The following is a 21972-nucleotide window of genomic DNA, read 5'->3' as shown; positions in this document are numbered from 1 at the left end:
GCTGTGTCCATGGCCTTACACTTAAAGCGGGTCGTGTCCATGGCCTTACACTCAAAGGGGTCGTGTCCTTGGCCTTTAACTCAAATGGGACTGTGTCCTTGGCCTCAAATTCAAGGGGTCTGTGATCTTGGCCTTCAAACTAAAGACATGAAAGGGGGCCTGGGATCATTGTCTTAAAACTCAGACAGACTGAGACCAGTGAACCTGAAATCAACTTGAAGATTGACTAATCACTGGTCAACACTGCATTACATGATTTATAACCTAACCATATGTCTAGTAGTTCTATTGCCTGGACAAGTTCTTTTTCATTAAAAAAACATAACGGGTAGAATTCAGCAATTTTTAAACCCAGAGTTATGGGTCTTGCTAGTCGGTTGCACATTGGACATTGCAACATGTGTACCAAGTTTCATTTGAATATCTTGATTTTTTTTTAGTTATGAGGTAAGTTACCAAGGATATGTTAAATATTTGTTTGAAATAATAGACTAAAAAAACTAAAATTAGAGCATAACTCTTTGGCCAAGTTATAGAGAAATTCTTTGAATGCTTTACAAAAAAGTAGGGATGGAAGCGAATGTACGAGTATCCGGATATCATTCAATTATTCGGATACCAAAATGGGTATTCGAATATTCGTTAAGAATTGAAATTTCAATAGCTTAGCAGGGACATAGCAATTGTAATAAAACTTTTCAGATATATTTCAGGTGTCCTTGTGCATCACCCTGTGAAGTTCTATGACCTTGTTTACAATGGCAAGTGTTGTTTCATAATCTCAGATGTGCTCAGTTGACACTAATTGGCACTAGTTGGTATTAAACGGATTGATCATTAATCCGTAGGAATTGATCGTCCAATCACAAGATAAGGGTCGTGCAATCAAAGCTATTAATGACCAATGGTATTTTTGATGAATATGCATGAACAATAAATACAATTATATCCTTCATTACAAAACACCGAAGAAATTGTAGGTATTGCATTAAATCAAACAATGTAATGAAATAAAATTACAAACAACTATCAAATAATCAAAGCGGCATTTAACGTGAAACCTGCTAATACATAACAAACTCGTAAGCACATGGCAGTAACCAAGCAACCACCTCGGCCGAAGTGACTATCAAATTCGCAAGGTGTTTATGTGGTATTCATAATGAGTTTTATGACGTAAAATGAGTTGTTTAGCTTTGATTATAACATTATAAATTATTAAGACTGAGAAAGAATGAATGAAAAAGTGAAATTGCCATATGACGAATTATAAATTAAGTGGACAATTATGTCAAATAACAGAAGGTGGGTGACATATAATAGGAAATTTACTTATTATGAAAACAATTTGATACGAGTATCCGAGATAGTATTCAAATAATTGATACGAATATCCGGATACCGATTTGGTATCCGGTTTCCATCCCTACAAAAAAGCTCTTATTAATTGGCTTTGGGGATCATAAAACACATTATTTTAGAAAGTTCATAATTTATTCTACAACATATTCTCTCAATGAAAAATAATAATAATCAATTTCAAAGAAAAACTCAAACCAAATACAGCACACATACTTAATGCCTCCTGACACATGAAGAAATCATCAGAATCATTTTTCAAATAATTAAAAAAAAGCTTTCAATTGTATTACTCAAAACTTGTATTATTTCTTATTTAAGTTGTATTTATCCTAAAAAGATAATCCTAACAATCTTTCTCATCGAGGGAACTATTGTATTACAGTAATAGCTGTACCCACAAATGACTCTAACATCACACATTATACAATGAGGTCATAACCATCTTTTTCAGAAACATATCCTGATGTACAAAACAATATTAATCTTTAAACCGTCAACCTAAAACTGTTTAGCACTTGAGAGCAAAAGTCAACGAGGTGTTCTGGAATCTAGTTGGAGTCTGAACCATCCACTTCATCTAACTTTGTAAGCTGTTTCTTATGTCGAGCTATCGCCTCCTATAAAGGTAAAGAAGAGAACAATTTAAACATCAACAACAACAACAACCTTTAATGCTTGGCGATATTCATCGCAACAGCACAAAGCTAACAAATGAGTATACATGCAAAGGATTTATATATAATTGGTTATTATTATATATCATTATTATATTATTATTATATTATTGGTATATATGTTTTAGTTATAATAATGAAAATCTAGGCGGGGACAATGTTAGTACATCTATATGACATTATAAAGATTCAAATCAATAAAATATTCTGAGATTCAGTAAAAAAGAAATGTAAGAAAATAAATAATGGTTTAAAAAGTAAGGTCGTCACATTTCACACTTACATAAGGCTTAATAAAAAAATGTTATGAATCTAAAGCAGCACTGCAATCTAAGTTTAAGTTACAGTTTGATGACATGAAGTAATATTTTCATGATTAAGAATGGGTGGAGTGAGCGCAGCAAGAGCCCTTTCTTAATCATCTAACTATTACTTCAGGTTATCTGTCTTAGAATACAACCCCATTGACTGACACATTGTCAATGCAAAATCTGACGTAGGGATGACTGGCAGAAGGCGGATCTTTAAACACCCGCGAAAGTTGAAATTCTTTATGATTTAACATACTACTTAATGATTGCCTATCTGCAATATTAAAGGTTAAAAATGTAGGTTGTATTTTAATCCAACTTCAATAAATATTCAAGTATTGTTGTTGTTTTTTCTAAATAAAAAGTTAAAAAATAATAAAAATAAAATCTGACTTTTTCCAACAAGGGCAACTTTCAACTTCGTTGTTCACTACATGAAGTACCATAATAAAGTCTTCTAGCGGTTTCATTACACATGATATAATTACTATTTTTTAAGAGAATATGAACTACGAATAATGAGCGTAATGAACAAAAATTCTGTGGCCCTGGTCCCAATTTCTCGAAACTTCTTAAGTCCCTTATAACAGGATTAAGCTAAACTCACTATTTTTGTTTTTCAATAATTTGCTTAATATTTACTTCTTTAAGAATTTTTATACTTTAGATAGGAATTATCTGTACATGTTTATTACATTGAACCAGTGTTCTGCCAAGGATTGAAAAAGATGGGGCCGAATGGCCCAGCAGTCATGAAAATTAGGGGCCATTTTCAAAAGTGAAGGGCCATGACCTTTTCCAGGGAAAAATGAAAACTTTTAAATGAAAGTGTTTTATTTACCCATTATATACATGGTGAAACATCCACATGACATCAGTATTCTCAAATATTGGACAGATCCATTTGACATTTAGAAAAAAAACTATAAACATGGCACAAATGAGACACAGTGATATATGTTAAGAACAGTTTCACATGTCAATGTGTTGTTATGCTTTATCAGGGATGTGATTGACCTGGCAGCTGTAGGGCTTAAATCATTTCGGTCATTGGGGCACTTTTGGGGTCAAAAGCACACTGCCGTAGAAGAAAAATTGGCCCCAAAGCACACTAGTATCTTTTTTAATCAGCTAAAAAAAATAAAAAATCTTTTATTTTTATTTATTTATTTTTTTTTTTTTTTTTTTTGGGGGGGGGGGGGGTCCTTGGGGCCATTAGTTCCGCGGAATTCCGCGAACAAATCACATCGCTAAATTGTAACCCTCCCCACCCAGGAATATTTTCCTGTTTTGCATTCCTCTAATGCACCAGGGCCTCATTGAAATTGAATTTGTTTATATCTCCCCCCCCCCCCCCCCCCCCAATTTGAGTTGTTTTCTTTTTCTCAGCCTTGATGATGACATTGAATTTAGTAAAAAAAATATACTACCCCTCGCAGTTGGATAGTTACATGTATTCGGACCAATGAAAATCGTTGTTTTATCGAATGAATGCTCTGCTGTAAAACTTCTGAAAAAGAAATCGATTAAGTAAAAACGGCTCTTTAAAAATTCAATTAAGTCAGAACGGCTTTTCGAAAAACGGGCGCGCCGATCGGCCCGTCTACAGGTATTTCGTTGCGCCATCCCGATTTTTTCTGCACCAATGGCGCAAGGGCGCGTCCTTGGCAGAACACTGTTGAACCATTTTTCATTAATTAAATTAAATTTAAGTATGTATTTTGGCTAATTGAAATAAGCTACTTAAGCCTGTTAAGCTTAAAAAGTTTCGAGAAATTTGGGCCTGGTCCTTATTTTTTTAAATGTGTCTGAGACACAAAATATTTAGGTCAGACTCAAGGCTTACCAAGACCATTTAACTTTCTAAGCATTCCACGAGCTAGATATTTTGGGTCAGATATGTTTGTAAGATGCTGACAATGACACCAACATGTATGACAAATTTCAGAAAAAATATATACTAAAAAAATTGACAAGCTAAATCGACAAAAGGTCAGTTTATTTATAGGGATTATAGAAGTATTTAAAATTGAAAAACATAAGCCTGTAATTTAAACAAACCATTTGACCCATAAAAAAAGTGGATTTAACAAGGAGACAGATTTAGTTCAGCGTTCCCAACAAGAGCAAATCCAACAACCCAACATTAGCCGATCTAACAATTGAAACATAAGCAGGTTTAACAATTCAAACAATAGCGGATCCAACAACCAACATTAGCCGATCTAACAATTGAAACATAAGCAGGGTTAACAATTCAAACAATAGCGGATCCAACAACCCAACATTAGCCGATCTAACAATTGAAACATAAGCAGGTTTAAAAATTCAAACAATAGCGGATCCAACAACCCAACATTAGCCGATCTAACAATTGAAACATAAGCAGGTTTAACAATTCAAACAATAGCGGATCCAACGAACCAACATTAGCCGATCTAACAATTGAAACATAAGCAGGTTTAACAATTCAAACAATAGCGGATCCAACAACCCAACATTAGCCGATCTAACAATTGAAACATAAGCAGGTTTAACAATTCAAACAATAGCGGATCCAACGAACCAACATTAGCCGATCTAACAATTGAAACATAAGCAGGTTTAACAATTCAAACAATAGCGGATCCAACGAACCAACATTAGCCGATCTAACAATTGAAACATAAGCAGGTTTAACAATTCAAACAATAGTGGATCCAACAAACCAACATTAGCAGATCAAACAATAAAACAAAAGCGGGTAAATTAACCAAATATTAAAATGACATCATAAAACAAAATAGTGCGTCGTAAAAATGCCATTTATTATAAAAACATGTGGCTTTTAATCTTGATCAATCATCCAAACATTAGCAAGTTTAACGGACTAAACCATCAAAATATTAGCAGGTTAAACAATTCTAATACAAGTGGATCCGAAAACCCAACATTAGGGGACAAAGCTTTCAAAGTATTAGCAAGTTTAACAATTTAAACAATAGTGGATCCAACATTAGGGGTCTAAGCAATCAAAATATTAGCAGTTTTTACAATTCAAACATTAACCTTCTTAAAGCTGCACTCTCACAGATTGAACGTAGTGATATAAGACTGCTGACAAAAGATCAGATCGCAGATTTTCATATTTCCGTTCGAAAATAAATGTTTTATGGCTTAAACCGTTACTAACGGTTTAAGAAAAATGCATGAAATGTTAATTTTTTGTCAGCCGTCTTATATAACTGGTTTCCATTAATTTTCACAAAAATTGGCTCATTCCAAGACAAGAAATAAAAAAGTTGTAAAAACATTCAATCTGTGAGAGTGCAGCTTTAACAAATCAAACAAAAGCGAATCCAACATTAGCGGATTATACATCCACAACAATAACAAACAACAGGGGATAGAACAATCCAAACAAATTAGCAAACCAACAGTTAACATGTAAATAAACGGTTTTAACAATCAAACCTCATGCTTCTTAATTTCTTCATCATGGAAGAGAATGGAATGCTTTTTGATCTCGTCGAGCTGTTCAGCATTCTGTTAATACAATACAAAGGTTAATACAGCAATACACAGAGGTTGAATTCATATGTAACAAACCTGATGTTTTCTGATTTCATCTTCATGAAAGTCTTTCTGTTCGTCAACGTTTTTCTTGAAAGCTTTCAGCTGTTCATCTCTCTGTAAGGTATCACATGATATGAAGATGAAATTAAGGAACTTGATAATTTTTTCAGTTGATTCCTGTCTTTTATGCTTTCCAGTGGTTTATGGGGATTTAACAGTGATAAGAAAATATATATTTCACTGTTTGAACCAGTGAAAATGTCAAATTGGTATTTTTCAATTGTAAAATTTAACCCAGTCCAATTCAAACATCAGCATGCACAGAGCAGGAAAATGATTTCAAGATGTCATTTCTGAAATGACTTCACGCTCGCAACTTCAGCAAGCACACAGCTTGGAGGTAATGTTCCCATATCATAAATCATTTTGCGCGTTTTCCTGAAAAAAAAACTACAAATAACTGTCATTATATATCCCTTTATGGTATCTTTTAATAAAACAAGAGCTGTCGTAAGACAGCGCGCTCGACTACGCCGCTTTGACTTAGAATACAATAACGATGTAATAATACATAGTTTGGTCTCTTTATGTCAAACCTAACTAAAATTATTCGATACATAAGGTGACTTCGCACTGCCCTCCCACCAGCCCGCCCAAACAATGACGCAAGTCAAATAACTTGATTTCCCATTATGAAAATGTGGTTAAGAATATACAAATATGCCTTTCAAAGGAATTAAAAAAAAATAATAAAAAAAATAAATAAAAAAATTCAAGGGCCATAACTTGTATTTAGGCTTAAAACGGAGTTATGTTTCTTGATGGTCGTAAATAATTTTGAATTTTATTAAGTACATTTAATGAACAGTATAGAAGTTTTTTTTATTAAAATCCCAACTTGCCCTTAACTTTTACTTGCCTTAAACTTTAACCTAAGTCAATCAGGGGCCATAACTTGTATTAAGGATATGGAGTTATGTAACCTCATTGAGTGATGGTCCTGAACAATTGTGTGAAGTATTAAGTCAAATGAATGAAGGGTATAGAAGTTATTAAACAATATCCAAACCTGCCCTAAAACTTTAACCTAAGTTCCATAGTCAATCAGGGGCCATAATTTGTATAAACGATAATATGGAGTTATCTAACCTCATTATGTGATGGCTCTGAACTTCTGTGTGAAGTATTAAGTCAATTTAATGAATGGTATTGGAGTTTTAAGTGAAAATCCCAACTTGCCCTAAAACTTTAAACGGACGCCGACGCTGATGCTGGGGCGAGTAGTATAGCCCACCTATTCTTCGAATAGTCGAGCTAAAAATGCTTGTTTCAGTGTAAGGTCGCAAAATATTTCATGTCAAGAACACCAAAAGTAAATATTTTACCGTTGGTTCCCACTCGGTGAAATATATTGTGATCTTACCCAATAAATATCTAACACCAATAATTGTCTTGATGAGACCAGACCAATGAAGCGGTTCTAATTTGAGCCTTTTAACTGCATCTTAACATTCATTTTGTAAGGGAATTTTTTAGTATTTGTTTGAATTGGAGACTTTTTTGTAAGGACTGCAATTAATGTCATAAAAACACAACAACAAAAAACACCCAGGCCTAAAAAAATGACATTTGGATCGGGTAAAACAAATCTTCCTACAAAATAGGCTCAGACCCTACAGTTTTTATGTTTAGTTTGTTAAATAATTATTATTTTCTAATAGTATGTTTTTATATGAAGTTTAAAACCTTTAAAGCTTATAATTCAAAAAGAGTCATTTTTTTAACAACAGAATTCTAAGCCAAAAATATAAAATTATTTTACCATTTTGAGTGTTTATAAGATACAGTAAAAACCCTATATGTAACCACCCCATTTTCATGACCAACCCGGCAAATAAGATCGATTTGTTTTATATATTGGTCTTTAATTAAATCCTTTTGATTGGATTATAGGGCAGTGGTCGAAATTAACACAAGCATTGCACTGGTAAAATGTCTTTCGGGCTTGCTCAAATTCTAAATTTTATATAGCAGGGCTTGTTAAAAAACTCGCTGCCAAGCAATAGTATAAGAATTCGGGCTTGTTAATCCAAAAGTTTTGATGACTGTTAAGGGAGACTTTCTGTGAAAACTTAATTACAGGACCTATATATAAACTGACACAAACATACATGTATGTACAAACTAGAAAATTAACTGCGCAATACCAACACCCAGCAAAACAAAGTAAGATTATTATGTAATCCACAACTTGACCATTCACAACCGTAATCATCACAAATTCAGTAATGAGACCCATCCGCTATTAGGCAATAGGTGGTCTGACTAGAGAGGTTTTACTGCACATGCATTCAGAGTAAAAAATATTGGTTCATGTATACATTTGAGAGGTTGTGAAAAACTGAAACATCACTTAAGGTATTGTTTCCAGATTTGGAAATTTTTTACAGCATGAAAATGCTTGTGTAATAATTTTGGCATTTGCATTAAAAACTACTGACATCATTTCCAGAACATTTGGAAGTCATCTGGGACCAAAATTACGAACAGTCTTGAGTCTGCATTCAGACACAAGTGACAAATCGTGATTTTCCTTCCATAGTAACTGAAGTTTTGACCACATAGTCAAGTATAAAGTAACAAACCAATTTTCGGAAATATTGCTCCTCGTGCGCAGCCTCCATCTTGCCGAACGAGCCGCCAGCATCACGGATTGAGCCACCACTGCCTCCACCCTGTAAAAATCAAGAAATTTTAAATAAAACCATACATAACAGTGTTATTTTCCCTACCTAAAATAGAGCATAAAATTAAACATGAGAGTGGTCTAGTGGTAAAGGTGTTTGTCTTTCACCCAAGAGGTTATGGGTTCAATCACACCCTAGCTGAATCTTCTCTTGGCCTTTCACAAAGGACACCAGGATTGGTTTATATTCAAGAGTGATTCATATCAGCTTTCAGCTGCCTTCACTATAAAGCATGAATAACCTTTCATTACAGGGTGACAAATCTCGTGACTACAAAGGGGTTCTCACATGTAAACAAACAAGTTACATTCATTTCTAAATAATTTGTTGACAAAAAAATATTTCTAAGTCTTTAAAATACTTTGCTTTTTTCTGTTTCTTCTCGTGTGAACTATTCTAGATTTGCCTGTATTTAAATGATGCAATCCTTGGCCAAAATTTCAACTTGACAGAATATTATAGAACGATGCAATGCTGAAATATTTCCAAAAACTGCAAGAATAAGCTTCTTCCCAAATTTTGCTGGAAAATCTCTAATACTGGTTTAAAGACAGCTACTGGTGTTGTTTAAGCAGATTATTGCTTGTCCCAATTATTTGTTGACTAAATTATTTTCAAAGTTTTGACGATGTACAATTGGCAAGCATATTGAAATGTAAACTTGTGCATGCAATATTGAATTTGTTTCCTTGTGCAATTTCAACTAAAATATGATCATACCTTTCCTGCACCACTGCCCATATCTCCCGACATGGCTCGAACTCTGAAACAAAATGGTACAACTGTTCAGAGATCTCCAAGATGTCTATTTTCAGATTTTCTCCTACTTTCACTTCTCACAGAAAAGTGTTACTAATGATTCACAATCAACAACTCTGCAATATAAAACGCATTATTTATCTATATGGTGAAATAACACCTAATAACTGCGTAATTTCTAAGAAAATATTGACCTTCACCTGTTCACATTCCCCACCCACTTATTTATTATGAACGAATATTGAGTTGTATCGCAATTTCTACAAATTGACAACTCACTGCAACGGCATATGGAGACAGATAAAGATATGATTAATATGACTCAATAAAGCCTTACCCAAGAATCCTCATAGGTTGAAAAACTTTTGTTGTTAATCTTAGTGCCATGTTGTTTACTTGGACGCTACCGGAAGTAAAAATTAATTGAGACACCGGATAATAAACACTTCCGGTTAAATAGTTCTCTTATTATTTTCCAAGTAAATACAGTTTGTTTTTACTTTTTTAGCCGAAGCTGTATTGAAAATGGATTTTAGACCATGTGCTTGCTATTGAAGACACATTTGTCCATTGGAAATATTTAAATATTATGTCGTCAACTATGACAGAATTTTGGTTTGTAAATAAGCAAGCCCAGACTCAGCAGCTTATATGGTTATCTTTTTTGGACTCATTGTCAACAATGAATAAAATTTATTTCAGATCAATGGTCAATGGTCTTGCATCAAGACTCTTGACTGAAGTAACTCAAGTGGCAGCAGCCGTTATAGGTTTGACAGCCGAACCAGTCAAAAATACTTTCTTCCTTGAGGAATGTTTTGACTAATGCAGTCACTGATTTTCAATAAGTAGGTCCATTAAATGTTCCAGGTTTCCTAGAACACAATATTAATGTACAATGACTACAATCAGTTAGAAAGTAGCATATTAAAATAAACCTTCTTTACCAACATACTATCTAGATAGCCACAATAATGCACGTTTAGGAAACGTTTTTTAACATTTGGATATTTATTGTGTTCCCTATAACGAAGAGTCGCCAACCCAAAAATTATCAAAGACTCTGAAGCGGCTGTTTATATGGACTAACTATCTAGAGTAACACAACTTGGTTACATATATTGTCATCCTCGGCACCCAGTGTATTATAATATATATATAGGTTATAATACACTGGGTGCCGAGGATGATATATTGTATGAATATATTTTTATTGTTTACGATAAGCTAAAATCAATGATTCAAACATCTACAATATGTTTATTAGTTTAAAACCAAAGCACACATTTTAGGGATGTTTGGTCAGACAAACATTACCTCAATTTAACTAAGTACCCTTTGGTAAATTAATTGATTAAACTTTCGTTAAAATTATCTTTCCCTGACCCGGTAAGCAGGTAGCCAGGTGTTAAAACAAATTATATTGGTTGTAAGTATTGGAGCTCAGACTTCATTTATGCAAATTATTACAAAGATTTGCCATTTAATATCAGGAACAACTTTGTTACTTAAACATTTGTTACCCAAACTTGCTACCTTTACACTTGTGAAGCTATTTCAGTAATAGCTTAACATGTTGATGTCTTCAGCCAGTGTTGCCTTCCCTTACACCACCAAACACTTAATTTCTGGCACCTATTTAAGAAAATAAGATTTTTACTTGCATAGACATTCTACACATGCAGATAGCTTTTACCAATATATTAAATATGATATGCTACCTTATTTTCACAGTAGTGTTCAACCTTTTCTTGGTTGGTATTATGCAAATTAGCAAAGCTCGGGCTCTGTGTGTACATGTATATAAAGACCAGTTGACCCCTTCAGGGTCGAGCATGCTTTTCTCTGAAGGGATCTGTTGCATCTTTGACGTCGCATTTGTTTTTATGTCAATGTTTAAGTAATTAAGTTATCATGTAATGTATCTTAGTTATGTAAAGTGATCAATTGAATATTGCAAACAATTATCATGCTAAATATTGCAATGGTCCAATAACTGTAATAAAGACAGTATAATTATATCAGATTGCTACTAATTACTTAACAAAAGTCCATTTTGGGGGTCACATCGATTGATGCACAGTAATTTGAAAAAAGGGGTCCCTGGCAAGGAATTTGAGACAGGGACTCGTTTTTTTTGTGTCAGGAAATTATCTATATAATACTGCAGCAGAGATTTAAAAAATAATATTCTATTTCTTGGATTCCACTAATGTACTTAAATAATAATGGACAGACGATATAAAAACATAATTTTGATTTTTTATATGGCCACACCAATTTCATTTCATTTTTGAATTGCTCTTGGCTGCTATTTTACGGGTCGTTAAAGTTAAAAAATTAATGTTATCAAGGTCTTTAAAAATCATTCAAATTGATGTATACATTCATTTCTAAAATTAATACTTTCAGGAGCGGAGTCCAGACTGGTAACACAAGCTCTCTGAAAGTGTCAGACTGCATCCCCTTGTAGATACAAGACTGGTAATACTAGACCTTTGACATGGATTCAATACCGGAGCCACCACCACCTCCCTCACCCCCTTGCAGATATTTCCTGCCACCTGACCTGCTGGAAGATGATGAGTTCTCGGGTAGGTTTCTTTTCAAAAATGTACTTTCTTTTGCACTTTTTTTTTGTCTCCTGCAAGGTATGGCAGACATATATAGAGAGATGATTTTATCTGGTGATGTCGTATCTGCATTGTCATGGTCACACTTTTTGGTTCTGATCAAAACCTTTTGAGCTACTTGTACTATTTCAGAGTAGTTGTTTATGTACCATTTTGAAATCAACTCAATCTGTTTTGTAAAATATATGAACATGAATAAAATAAACTGTAATTAGATACCTAGCTTTTAAATAACTGACTTATGAAGTCTTTTATTAGTGTATCAATATCACTTTTAGTTAAAAGTACTCACTCATGGTTTTGGACCAAAAATTAGTTTTCCCCCCTTAATGCATTTGAAAACACTTTTTTTATTTTTTTTATTCTATGATTTTAAAATTGCAGAAAAAACAACAGTTAGAGTATAAATAAGTATTTTGGTTTTTGGGTGGTTAGAAAGCAAGAAAGTTAAGAAAAAAATATACTTAATTTCGTCATACAAAAAAAGTGCATTTTACAAAAACATGAGCGAGTCCCTTTAATGTGTTTAAGTTTGAAATATACAAGTTATGATTGAAGTGCTTGCATCTTTTTTTTTCATTTCACAAAATGATTTAAGTGGACACACTGTTTAACTATCTCCACAATTCCTGAAAATCATTAACACATTTTGTCTGACCCAATATTTTAAGAATTATACTTTTTAAGTTCACTTATTTGCTTCTTCTTTTTCTAGAAAAGCGAAGGCAAAAAGAGCTTCAGTTTCACCTCGTGTCAGCGATAGAGCATGAAGACACAGAAAAAGTTAAATCTCTGATTCATAATGGCGTTAATACGAACGCTACAATTATGCTAGTAAAAACACCTCTGACTCATGCTTTAGATCAAAACTCTACAAGTAATCTTGACATTGTCAGGATGTTAGTCGATGCTGAGGTTACAGATGTGAATTACGGGGATTTGACTCCATGGGGTTGGAAGCCATTACATTACGCAGCAAATAATGGCTCGGTCCCTCAAGCTCAAGTTTTAATCGAGGGGTCAAAAAAGGGACAGTGCAATATTGATGTCAGAGACAATGGGAAAGCCACCGCTTTGCATTTCGCTGCGTGGTTTGGACATGTGGAGTTATCGGAATACTTGTTAAAAATGGGGGCCGATGCGAACTTGAAAGACAACTGTGGCAGAACGCCCTTACATCGAGCTTGTGAGTCAGGAAATTTGACAATTGCAGAAATTTTGCTGAAATATGGAATGGATATAAATGTTGCTGATAACTATGGATGGAGCCCGATTTTTCAAAATGTTTTCTTTTTACAAAATGATACAGTCAAATTTCTTCTTAAGAATGGGGCAAATCCTAATCTAAGAGATAAGTTCGGGCAATCCCTTCTCCATTTAGCTAGCTACAATAAAGTGTCACCAATTCATAAAGAGGGGCATCCAGAAAGGGTAGTGCTGATGACAGCGTTCAACTTCTATGAAAGGAGCAGACGGATACCTTCCAGTTTGTTACAGGTAGGTTTCCAAATTCTGTGTTTGTGTTCTAGGAATTCAACTAGAGGGTTATGGAAGGGTGTCCTTTTTTGAAGCACCCTTAATCCCTCATGGAGACCAGAATGCACACCCTCCTGCCTTCAAAGAATTAAATGTGATGTGGCACTCTAATTCAAAATCAAAATACACATGTATAACAAACATAAATTTTAAGCGATAAACCTTAAACTGCTCATTAAAAAATGCATTTATTGAAAATATTAATGACTTATAACAAGATTATGACTGTGTATTTACTAGCTGAAAACACAAAAATATTAAATGAATGGTGAATGCTAAAAGATTTACTCTGATCTACTTTCATTTCATATGGTAGAAATACCATGTTTTCGGAACCTTTCTTTCAAATTAAATTTGGTATCCCTCATAAGAACCATTGTTTTTGACATTTATTCATCCTTTTTGGTATATTAAAACAATTGCATTAATTGTGGTAATTCCATTTGGGAGTAAGAGTGCATCTTTAAGATGATCAAATTTTTCTTTTGTTCTGATTACAACTTGAAATATGAATATGAATTCAAACAAACTTTACATATTTAGTAACTGAAACTTAATATTAGGTTGTAATCATAGGTCCAGCTTTTATACCAATAAGACCATAGTTCTGTGCATTTTTCAGTCGCTGATATACTTCATGGATCATCGGATTAATGACACGGATATGTTCACATGTGTTAAGATGCTGCTGAATGCTGGCATTGATCCCAGATTGTATCCCTCAGATGGCTTCAGTACAGATTCCTGCTCTGGTAAACTTGAACTATTAGCTACCTATCATCGTCGGCAGCCATGGTACTTCATTTGGTTATACTTCATAAATGCCATGGTACAATTAACTGACAATGTCTTGTTTGAACGAATATGCATGAGGCAGGGGAGACAAATCTTCTTCCAATGAATTTGCATGTTACAATAAAATGTTCTTCAATAACCTCCATGGCCCAGTGGTCTTGACTACTGGCAAAAATTATTGTATTGAAATGGCGGACCTGGTTCAATCCCGGCTTTCGCCAGGATATTTTTCCACGGGCATCTGGTACCTTGTTGAACCAATGAATAACTTACGATCATGATTACGAGATTTCTTAGCCAAATCGCCCACAATACACAATGAAGCATAGCATAGCAGTGAATCGGGGTATCAGACAATGGCTCCCCATCAGCAAAATTGCGACCATCTGTTGCCTGTAATATGTTGTCAAAACTTTCTTAAACAAACTTTCTCTGTGTTTCTGCTTTACTTCATTTTTTCAAAATTTAGGTAAATTTTTCTCACTCTTTAGTTTTGTGCAATTTTGGTGAAAAAATGTTGAGTTATTGTTGTAGCCTTGAACAATGTCATCAGGGTTTGTGCCATCGTGCAAAAAACTTGGCCCCCATAACTCAAAATCCATTCAAGCCATAACTTAATAACAATTCAGGACATTCACATGAAACTTAATACACATTTTACTTGTCACAAATTTTACATGTGTACTAGTACATTAAGGTAAGACTCATTATCTTGAATAAGTGTCAAGGAATGCCCCTTGGTTGGTTGAAAATGCTAATGCAAAAACTTGAACTTGGTCTTTAGTTAATAACCATTCAAGATATCCACATGAAACTTTGTATACATATTAACAGTGACAATGTGCACTTGTGTAACAAGGCCCATTACTCTTCCTTTTAATAGTTGCCACTTATGCCCCTTATAAAAACAAACAGAACAGACGTTAGCATAAGCACCGCAGTGCTCTTAGTTATATTTGATATGACAAACATGTTTAGTTTGTGAAAATAGTCTGCTGCATGATAATGATGACTGTCAATCGGCTTATCAGCCTTTCTTCCCATATCTAGATCTACCTAAGTACCCCTTGACTGTTTACTGGTTTGTCAATATGAACTTGTGGATGAACAAAGCATCGAAAGCATAGTTTGTTGTTATAACATTGTTATAACTGAAATTCTTTTTAGTTATGTGTAGCACTTGATTGTATTTGTTTGGCATTTATATACTGAAATGAGAAAGGTATAAATTATAATACTTTTTTCCAGTTGTTGCCCAAATTCGAGCCTATTTGACCTTAGCGGGTGCCGGACTAAGCCCAGATGACAGCTGGGTCCAGCCAAGGTCAACACAGGGTTCAAAATGGAGGGAATGGTTTAAATACGAGATCAATGACCAACTTGGTCTTCGACGGTTGTGTAGATATAAGATAAGGAGCTGCTTAAATCATACCGGGGACCTTCGTGGGGCTATAAAACTGTTGCCCATTCCTGGAATGTTGAAAAAACTTTTGACACTTGATCAGGATTTTGAAATGTTCTCAGAGTTTGTGAGAAGAAATCAGTAATTGCTAATAAGATATCTACAGAGAGCGTTTTTTTTATTATTTATTAAATAGCATGTCGTGTATCAGCTTATTTTTGCAGTGTATTTCAATGTAAAATAATATTTTGATGCCAATTTTTGTGTTATCAGTGATTAATTTTGGTGCAATTTACTTCCTTCTCTGGGCTGTTTCTGGGCGAAAAAATGTCCATTTTCCCAAAATTTTATATTTTTTTCCCAATTTGATAAATGTAGATTATGTTTTAAATTATGAATAAAAAAAGCAATGAATTTCTTGAAATATTAACAAAATCTTGACAAAAAAGTTAGAACATGTATATTTACCATTATATTAGCTATTTTGGTCTGATTTTGTATTTTTTTCCCAAAGTCAACTTTTTCCCACTTTGCAAGGCAAAGGCGGGAAAAATAATTCCAAATTGTTTTTACTGCTTATCCATAAATGCTAAATATCTATAAACAATAAGGCTCCAATTCTCAAACAATCTTTACACCCTTACAACAGGACCAAGTAAAGCTCCTTATTGTCTTTTGGTATAATGTGAATAATAGTCTCATTTTGATGATTTTTGAAACAGTTAAAATATATATTGAAGTAGAATTCAATATTTAATCATCATCAACTGTTTTTCATGTTTACAAATCTACTTTAAATAACTAATTTTGCTAAATGAAATAAAACACTTAAGCCTGTTATGATTAGTTGTTGCTATTGTGTTGTCGTAATATTTTTTGTTGCCATTGTTGTTAAAATTATTTACAAGCTACAACTAAATAGTAAACAAAATTCAATATCATGAAACTTAGCACACATATTCAAAATAGCAACTTGCATTTGGATAAAAGTAGACAAAAAATCGTGAAAACAGAGCCAACACAGCCTGACCTAATTTTTTGGTTGTCCATTGTTCAGAAGAGGTATTGTTATAGCCTTGGTGTAATTATCGGTCTTGGGCAACATCTTAAAACTGGGCCATAACTCTTAAACTGTTAAAGATATTAAAATAAAACTTATTGCCATGGCACCAAGGCCCTTAATTCTAGCTTTAGTAATTATTGAGTAGTGTCCCTTTTTAAACTGAAAAATAACGGACCCGAACGGTGTTTCCTTCGTGGCTCTGTTGTTTTATAAATCAGGATGAGAATGATTTTTCTCTGGCCTACTGACACAGTGTGTGTGTTCCACGTCATAAATTACGTCATAAATGCTACGTCAGAAGGCAACATTTTGCTTAAAATAAAGACTTTAATCAAAGATAACTTTTCTTATACTACACCATTTAAAATAAAACAAAGGGCAGTCTATGCCACTTAAAGAGCCCCGTCTTCGTTTTATTACCGAAGTTTGATAAGGTCATTAGTTACATCAAACACTTCGACAAACCTGTTTCCAAAATAATGTTTTGTCAGTGCTCCGTGAAAAGGTTTGTCGAAGTGTTTTAAGAAACTAAACCCTCAATCAAACTCTATTAAAAGACCGAAGGCAGGGCTCCGTTAGCGGCGTAGACTGCGCTATGTCTCATTTAAAATGGTGAAGAAATAGTAAAGTTATCTTTGTTCAAAGTCTTTATTCAAAGCAAAATATTGCCTTCCGACGTAGCATTTATGACGCAATTTATCATGTGGTGTACACACACTGTGACAGTGTGTTCACTTAAAAAAATACCATGCTAGGGAGGGCCATTCTTGTTAACCAGAGTGATGATGCTAAGCGTACATGAAAAAAGATATTTGCTAAGAAAACCCTTATTTGTATCAAAACGAATAATTAATTAACTTGACCGAAGTCAAGGGGGAGGACGTAATTTCATTTCATGCAAACATTAAGCGAGTAAAATGTTTCATGGCAAACAAATGGCGGATTTAGAATGAAAAGTACCGATTCTGGTACCAACTTTTGCCTGGTAAGTGGCTATTTCTTTAAATTTTGAAAACATTATTCTCACTTAATGTTTTGCATGAAACAAAATTATGTCCTCCCCCTTGCGAAGTAATGAAAAAATAAATTAGTAGCAAAACAGAGTATCGATGGTCAGTGTTGAATATTTAAGTATGCTTAATGTAACGAGTAATTTGATTGGTCGATGATGATATCAAGAAAATGATCTATTGATGGTTTTGCACTCGATTTTGGAGCATTTGAATCAGAGGTTAGATTTATCATTATCAAACCTCTGATGAATGAGAATGGGGAGGGCAGATAGCAGAACCAGACCAGACTAAATTTTTTGATTTTGTAAAAAGCATAGATATACCAAATAATATAAACCAGTTGGATGAATACAAGAACTATCGTACATAATGCTTAACACACACATGACAGGGATGTGATTCAAATGGCCCCTGAGATCCCCCCCCCCCCAAAAAAAAATAATATAAAAAAATCCTGAATTTTTAATTTTATTTTGTTGCTTTCTGTTGTTTAAGTTTATATTCCAGTTTGCTTCAAATTTAAAGTCAGGAGAACCCTCAAAAGAGCTTCTAAAAGCCATTTTTTCTTCTACAGCAGTGCGCTTTTGACCCCAAGAGCGCCCCATAAACCCATGGCCGAAAATGTTTCAGCCCCCCAGCTGCCAGGTCAATCACATCCCTGCATGACTGCACTACAAATAAATGCATACATTAAAAAGGCAGCCAAGTGTAACACAAATATATGAAGTTATCACAACAATACAAAAGTCAAAGTTGAAATTGTTCAAATTGCACTTGTATAACAAATTAAGAAAAAGGGGATCTCAATTTGTGACAAAAAAAATCAGATAAAACTGATGCCTTTTATTTTTGTTGCTTTTTTTGCAATTTAAAACTGATACTGTTATAAAAATACAGTTCAAAAAGTTTGTCACTTATTTGTACTTTATAATGTCATAAAAGCATTTGTGCTTGTCTGCCTTAAAGTTTAATAAAATATTATTTTTGAAACTTACAATTTTTAAAATTGAATTTGCCTGTTGGTTTTACCAAAGATGGGACTTATTTATAAGCTTATTCTAGTGAACAAAAGATGTAAAATTATAAATGGTATCTTTTTTATGTTTTTTTTTTAAAGATAACTTGGTTGCCATTAAATTATGCATTTATTTGTGTTTCAGTCATATAACTGATATAACTATATCTCAACAATCAAGAACATCTTTTTTATGTAAAGGCAAAATTTACATATATCACATATATTTGAATACTATAAAGCAATGAATGCCTGGAAACGTCTTTAAACAATCAATAACATTAAAAAGCATATATTAAAACTTTTAAAAGTATTATACATAAAATGTTCATGCTATTTCCCCCGGCAGGGGAAAATCCCCTGGAATTCCGACCACCCAGTCCTCTGGCGGGGATCAATATTCCCTGGAATTCCAACCCTTCCACCCAGTCCCCTGGCGGGGGATCAGTATCCCCTGGAATTCCAACCCTTCCACCCAGTCCCCTGGCGGGGGATCAGTATCCCCTGGAATTCCAACCCTTCCACCCAGTCCCCTGGCGGGGGATCAGTATCCCCTGGAATTCCAACCCTTTCCCCCAGTCCCCTGGCGGAGGATCAATGACAATATCCCCGGGAATAAAAAAAAAAATTCTCCAAAAACCAGATCAAGGTTGACAGAAGAAAGAATTCAAAACCAAAATTTATGAGTGTAAAATTCAATAAACACAATCTGGTATGGTAATGGTACCACCCAGTTACCCTATGTTTTGATAATATTTTTAAACAAAAATTGGTAAATTTTATGTTGGTAAAAAGCCAACTTGAACCATTAATTTTGGCAAAAGGCTGGTTTAAGCGTTATTAAAAAACCCTGCTACAAGGCTTTGCTAAACAAACCTAGCGAAACATGAAATGGCCGCTGTTGTTGCTGCACTTAATATAGTAAGAGAAGTTTAAGAGTTTACGGCACATACTTGAACAACTTGATAGGTATCAATAATAGGGATAAACAGCGACTGTTTAAATAGTGTTTTGTCAAAATTTAGTGAATGTACAAACAACACCTCTGACATTCCTGTTTTTATAACTCACCTGTAATATAAACTTCAAGTGTTATTCATAAACATATATTTTGCTTTGATACAAAGCAAGCAATTAAAACATTAAATGATTATGTCAGATTATAAAAATATTAAAAAAATAACTTGTGTGTGTGTATCATTATTATGCAACAATTGTTACATATGGCAACTTGACTATTATGTTAGCGCAGGTTCCAGGATATAGGAAGCAGAATACAGTTTTTGCTACCATAATAAATTGTCCGCATATTTCACAATTCAGTGGGCAAGCACAATCCTTTGAAGCAGTCTTTCTGCCAAAGGACTTTCTGCCTTCAGCTGCTTTCTCTCCATAAGCAGGTTGCTGGAAAATAAAAAGAAATATACAATATATATAAGGTGAAGCTGCTTTTTCTCCATAAGCAGGTTGCTGGAAAATAAAAAGAAATATACAATATATATAAGGTGACTATAAATTAACTGATTTTCATCCTCCGCCCACCCCCTTTTTTCTATTGACCCAAATAAAAGTGTTGATTTGGAGTCTGTATTTGTGTTTAGCTTCGGTACTGTCTGGGAACGACGTTTATTCATACCAGCGAGTGTCGATAAAAGGAGAAAACATGTAAACATGTAAAAAAGGAGAACTGTTAAGATGGTGTTCTTTGTTTCTCCAGAAAAACATTTTTATGGTCCCTTATTCAATATGGAAGAGCATGAACACAAATTTGATGGTGAATAAGTCATTAAAACATAAAATAAGGACATGTTTTTATCTGATAGTTTTGCATTACAGTCAAACGTGCACTGTTTTCTGATTCTGAATGTCACAGTAGCCTAGTGGATATGCGCAATGCATTGAATCTCACTGATGTATCACATCCCTTATCAACACATGTATTTTCGCAGTTTTTGCGTATTTTTCCAAACTGAAATTTACTAGTTTTTCTTCCATGTAATAACCAGTCAATTAGAAAAATAGCATTGGTATATGAATCTCTACTAATCAAGTGTTTTTCACATGCTTAATATACACGCTATTAACTGGGAAACCATAACATGCTCTATTTTTAAATGGGTAAACTCAGCTGAGACAGCTTCAACAAACTCTTTTAATCATATGAGGTAATGTATTATCAGTCTTATTCAGCTTATATGTTGAATAAATCAATAACACATACCTGGCATATTTCTGGCTTTCTGGACTTTTTGACCTTATGCCTGCATGGATGGTGAGTAAATTGAATACATCCCTCTGAAATATTCAAAGGGCTCATTTTTAGCTCTGCTTGAAAAAGGCCATGTGATGGCGCAGTGTTTGCCATTGATGTGTGCATCTGTAAACATTTAAGGGATAAATTGCGGGATTGATGTCATCATCGTGGTATGAACGCAGTTGGGGTGGTTAAAATGTGTGAAGTCCGAAGGACTCCATGCATACTTTGAACAGCGCCATTGCGTTCATATCCCTGATAATGACATCAATCCTGCAATTCATTACTTACATTTACACCAAGAGTTCATTATTTTTTTCAAGAATTGTTAAAAAAATACTTCATTTTATTTAAGAAAACCTTACAGTAATTCAGTACAAACAATAAGAAGATAAATAATTTTCATGTATATTGTTATGCGTGATTCGCGATCCAGAAATATGCGAAGATGTTGCGTTCATCGCATGATAACCGCAATTGCTGAAAGGCAGGTTATTTAAGGAATGGAAGTTGAGGTGTAAATATTTGCTAATGAACGTGATCAAGTCTTAAGTTTCAATAGTATCTTTATCAAATTTATACGGTAGTTATATATCCATAAGAGCTCAGTTCCTTTCTTAAACCAGCAAGATCGGCCCATGCATTACTGGATTATGGCCCTTAAAATTATCAGAATGGGTATTGTTGCCAAGTAAAAATTTACCGCCTAAGGGAGACAACCTGTATTCAGTCGCTGTATTTTTTTTTGTCTTTCACACTCCCATTCAACAGGTGAAAATTACAGTTTGTTTTACTAGTTTGTACATTCGGAGCTCCTCGGCCATTTTATCGAAAACAACCTCGGATGTATTTG

General features: G+C 34.0%; 3 protein-coding genes across 6 annotated transcripts in view; 1 reads left to right on the top strand and 2 right to left on the bottom strand.

Annotated features, from left to right (window-relative positions):
* Positions 1-1472: 1472 nt before the first annotated feature.
* On the bottom strand, positions 1473-9864 carry LOC128204213 (ATPase inhibitor mai-2, mitochondrial-like). The gene is made up of 5 exons (XM_052905603.1): positions 9746-9864; positions 9370-9412; positions 8548-8637; positions 5936-6016; positions 1473-1979 (listed from the first exon to the last, which is right to left on the bottom strand). The coding sequence occupies exons 1-5, from the start codon at positions 9793-9795 to the stop codon at positions 1911-1913; spliced, it is 333 nt and encodes a 110-aa protein (XP_052761563.1). The 5' UTR covers positions 9796-9864; the 3' UTR covers positions 1473-1910.
* LOC128204212 (poly [ADP-ribose] polymerase tankyrase-2-like) lies at positions 9841-16611 on the top strand. 3 transcript variants are annotated; one of them, XM_052905599.1, is made up of 6 exons: positions 9841-9887; positions 10111-10256; positions 11821-12002; positions 12757-13538; positions 14200-14329; positions 15621-16611. In XM_052905599.1, the coding sequence occupies exons 3-6, from the start codon at positions 11912-11914 to the stop codon at positions 15917-15919; spliced, it is 1302 nt and encodes a 433-aa protein (XP_052761559.1). In that variant the 5' UTR covers positions 9841-9887; positions 10111-10256; positions 11821-11911; the 3' UTR covers positions 15920-16611. The 3 variants fall into 3 exon arrangements, with proteins under 3 accessions (XP_052761559.1, XP_052761561.1, XP_052761562.1); XM_052905601.1 differs by lacking the exon at positions 10111-10256; XM_052905602.1 differs by lacking the exons at positions 9841-9887; positions 10111-10256 and adding an exon at positions 9894-10062.
* Positions 16612-17512: 901 nt separating this feature from the next.
* Positions 17513-21972, bottom strand: part of LOC128204211 (tetratricopeptide repeat protein 38-like) — a 30456-nt gene continuing 25996 nt past the window's right edge. The window contains exons 12-13 of one of the 2 annotated variants that reach the window (XM_052905597.1): positions 21087-21160; positions 17513-20269 (exon numbers count right to left, since the gene is read on the bottom strand). In XM_052905597.1, the coding sequence (XP_052761557.1) occupies positions 20185-20269; positions 21087-21160 (159 nt within the window). In that variant the 3' untranslated portion in view covers positions 17513-20184. The remainder of the gene's footprint in view (positions 20270-21086; positions 21161-21972) is intronic. The other variant, XM_052905598.1, reaches the window with a different exon arrangement.

This window comes from Mya arenaria, chromosome 10, assembly GCF_026914265.1.
Source record: "Mya arenaria isolate MELC-2E11 chromosome 10, ASM2691426v1".
NCBI lineage: Eukaryota > Metazoa > Mollusca > Bivalvia > Myida > Myidae > Mya > Mya arenaria.
This window is presented reverse-complemented; position numbering and strand designations above follow the sequence as displayed.

Excerpts from the sequence above, each read along its gene's own strand:
- LOC128204212 (XM_052905601.1), top strand. The coding sequence starts at position 11,912 with ATGGATTCAATACCGGAGCCACCACCACCTCCCTCACCCCCTTGCAGA. Across the intron at positions 12,003-12,756 it reads GGAAGATGATGAGTTCTCGG|AAAAGCGAAGGCAAAAAGAG; the intron begins GTAGGTTTCTTT and ends TTCTTTTTCTAG. Across the intron at positions 13,539-14,199 it reads TACCTTCCAGTTTGTTACAG|TCGCTGATATACTTCATGGA; the intron begins GTAGGTTTCCAA and ends TGCATTTTTCAG.
- LOC128204213 (XM_052905603.1), bottom strand. The coding sequence starts at position 9,795 with ATGGCACTAAGATTAACAACAAAAGTTTTTCAACCTATGAGGATTCTT. Across the intron at positions 9,413-9,745 it reads CAACCTATGAGGATTCTTGG|AGTTCGAGCCATGTCGGGAG; the intron begins GTAAGGCTTTAT and ends ATTTTGTTTCAG. Across the intron at positions 6,017-8,547 it reads AGCAATATTTCCGAAAATTG|AGAGATGAACAGCTGAAAGC; the intron begins GTTTGTTACTTT and ends GATACCTTACAG.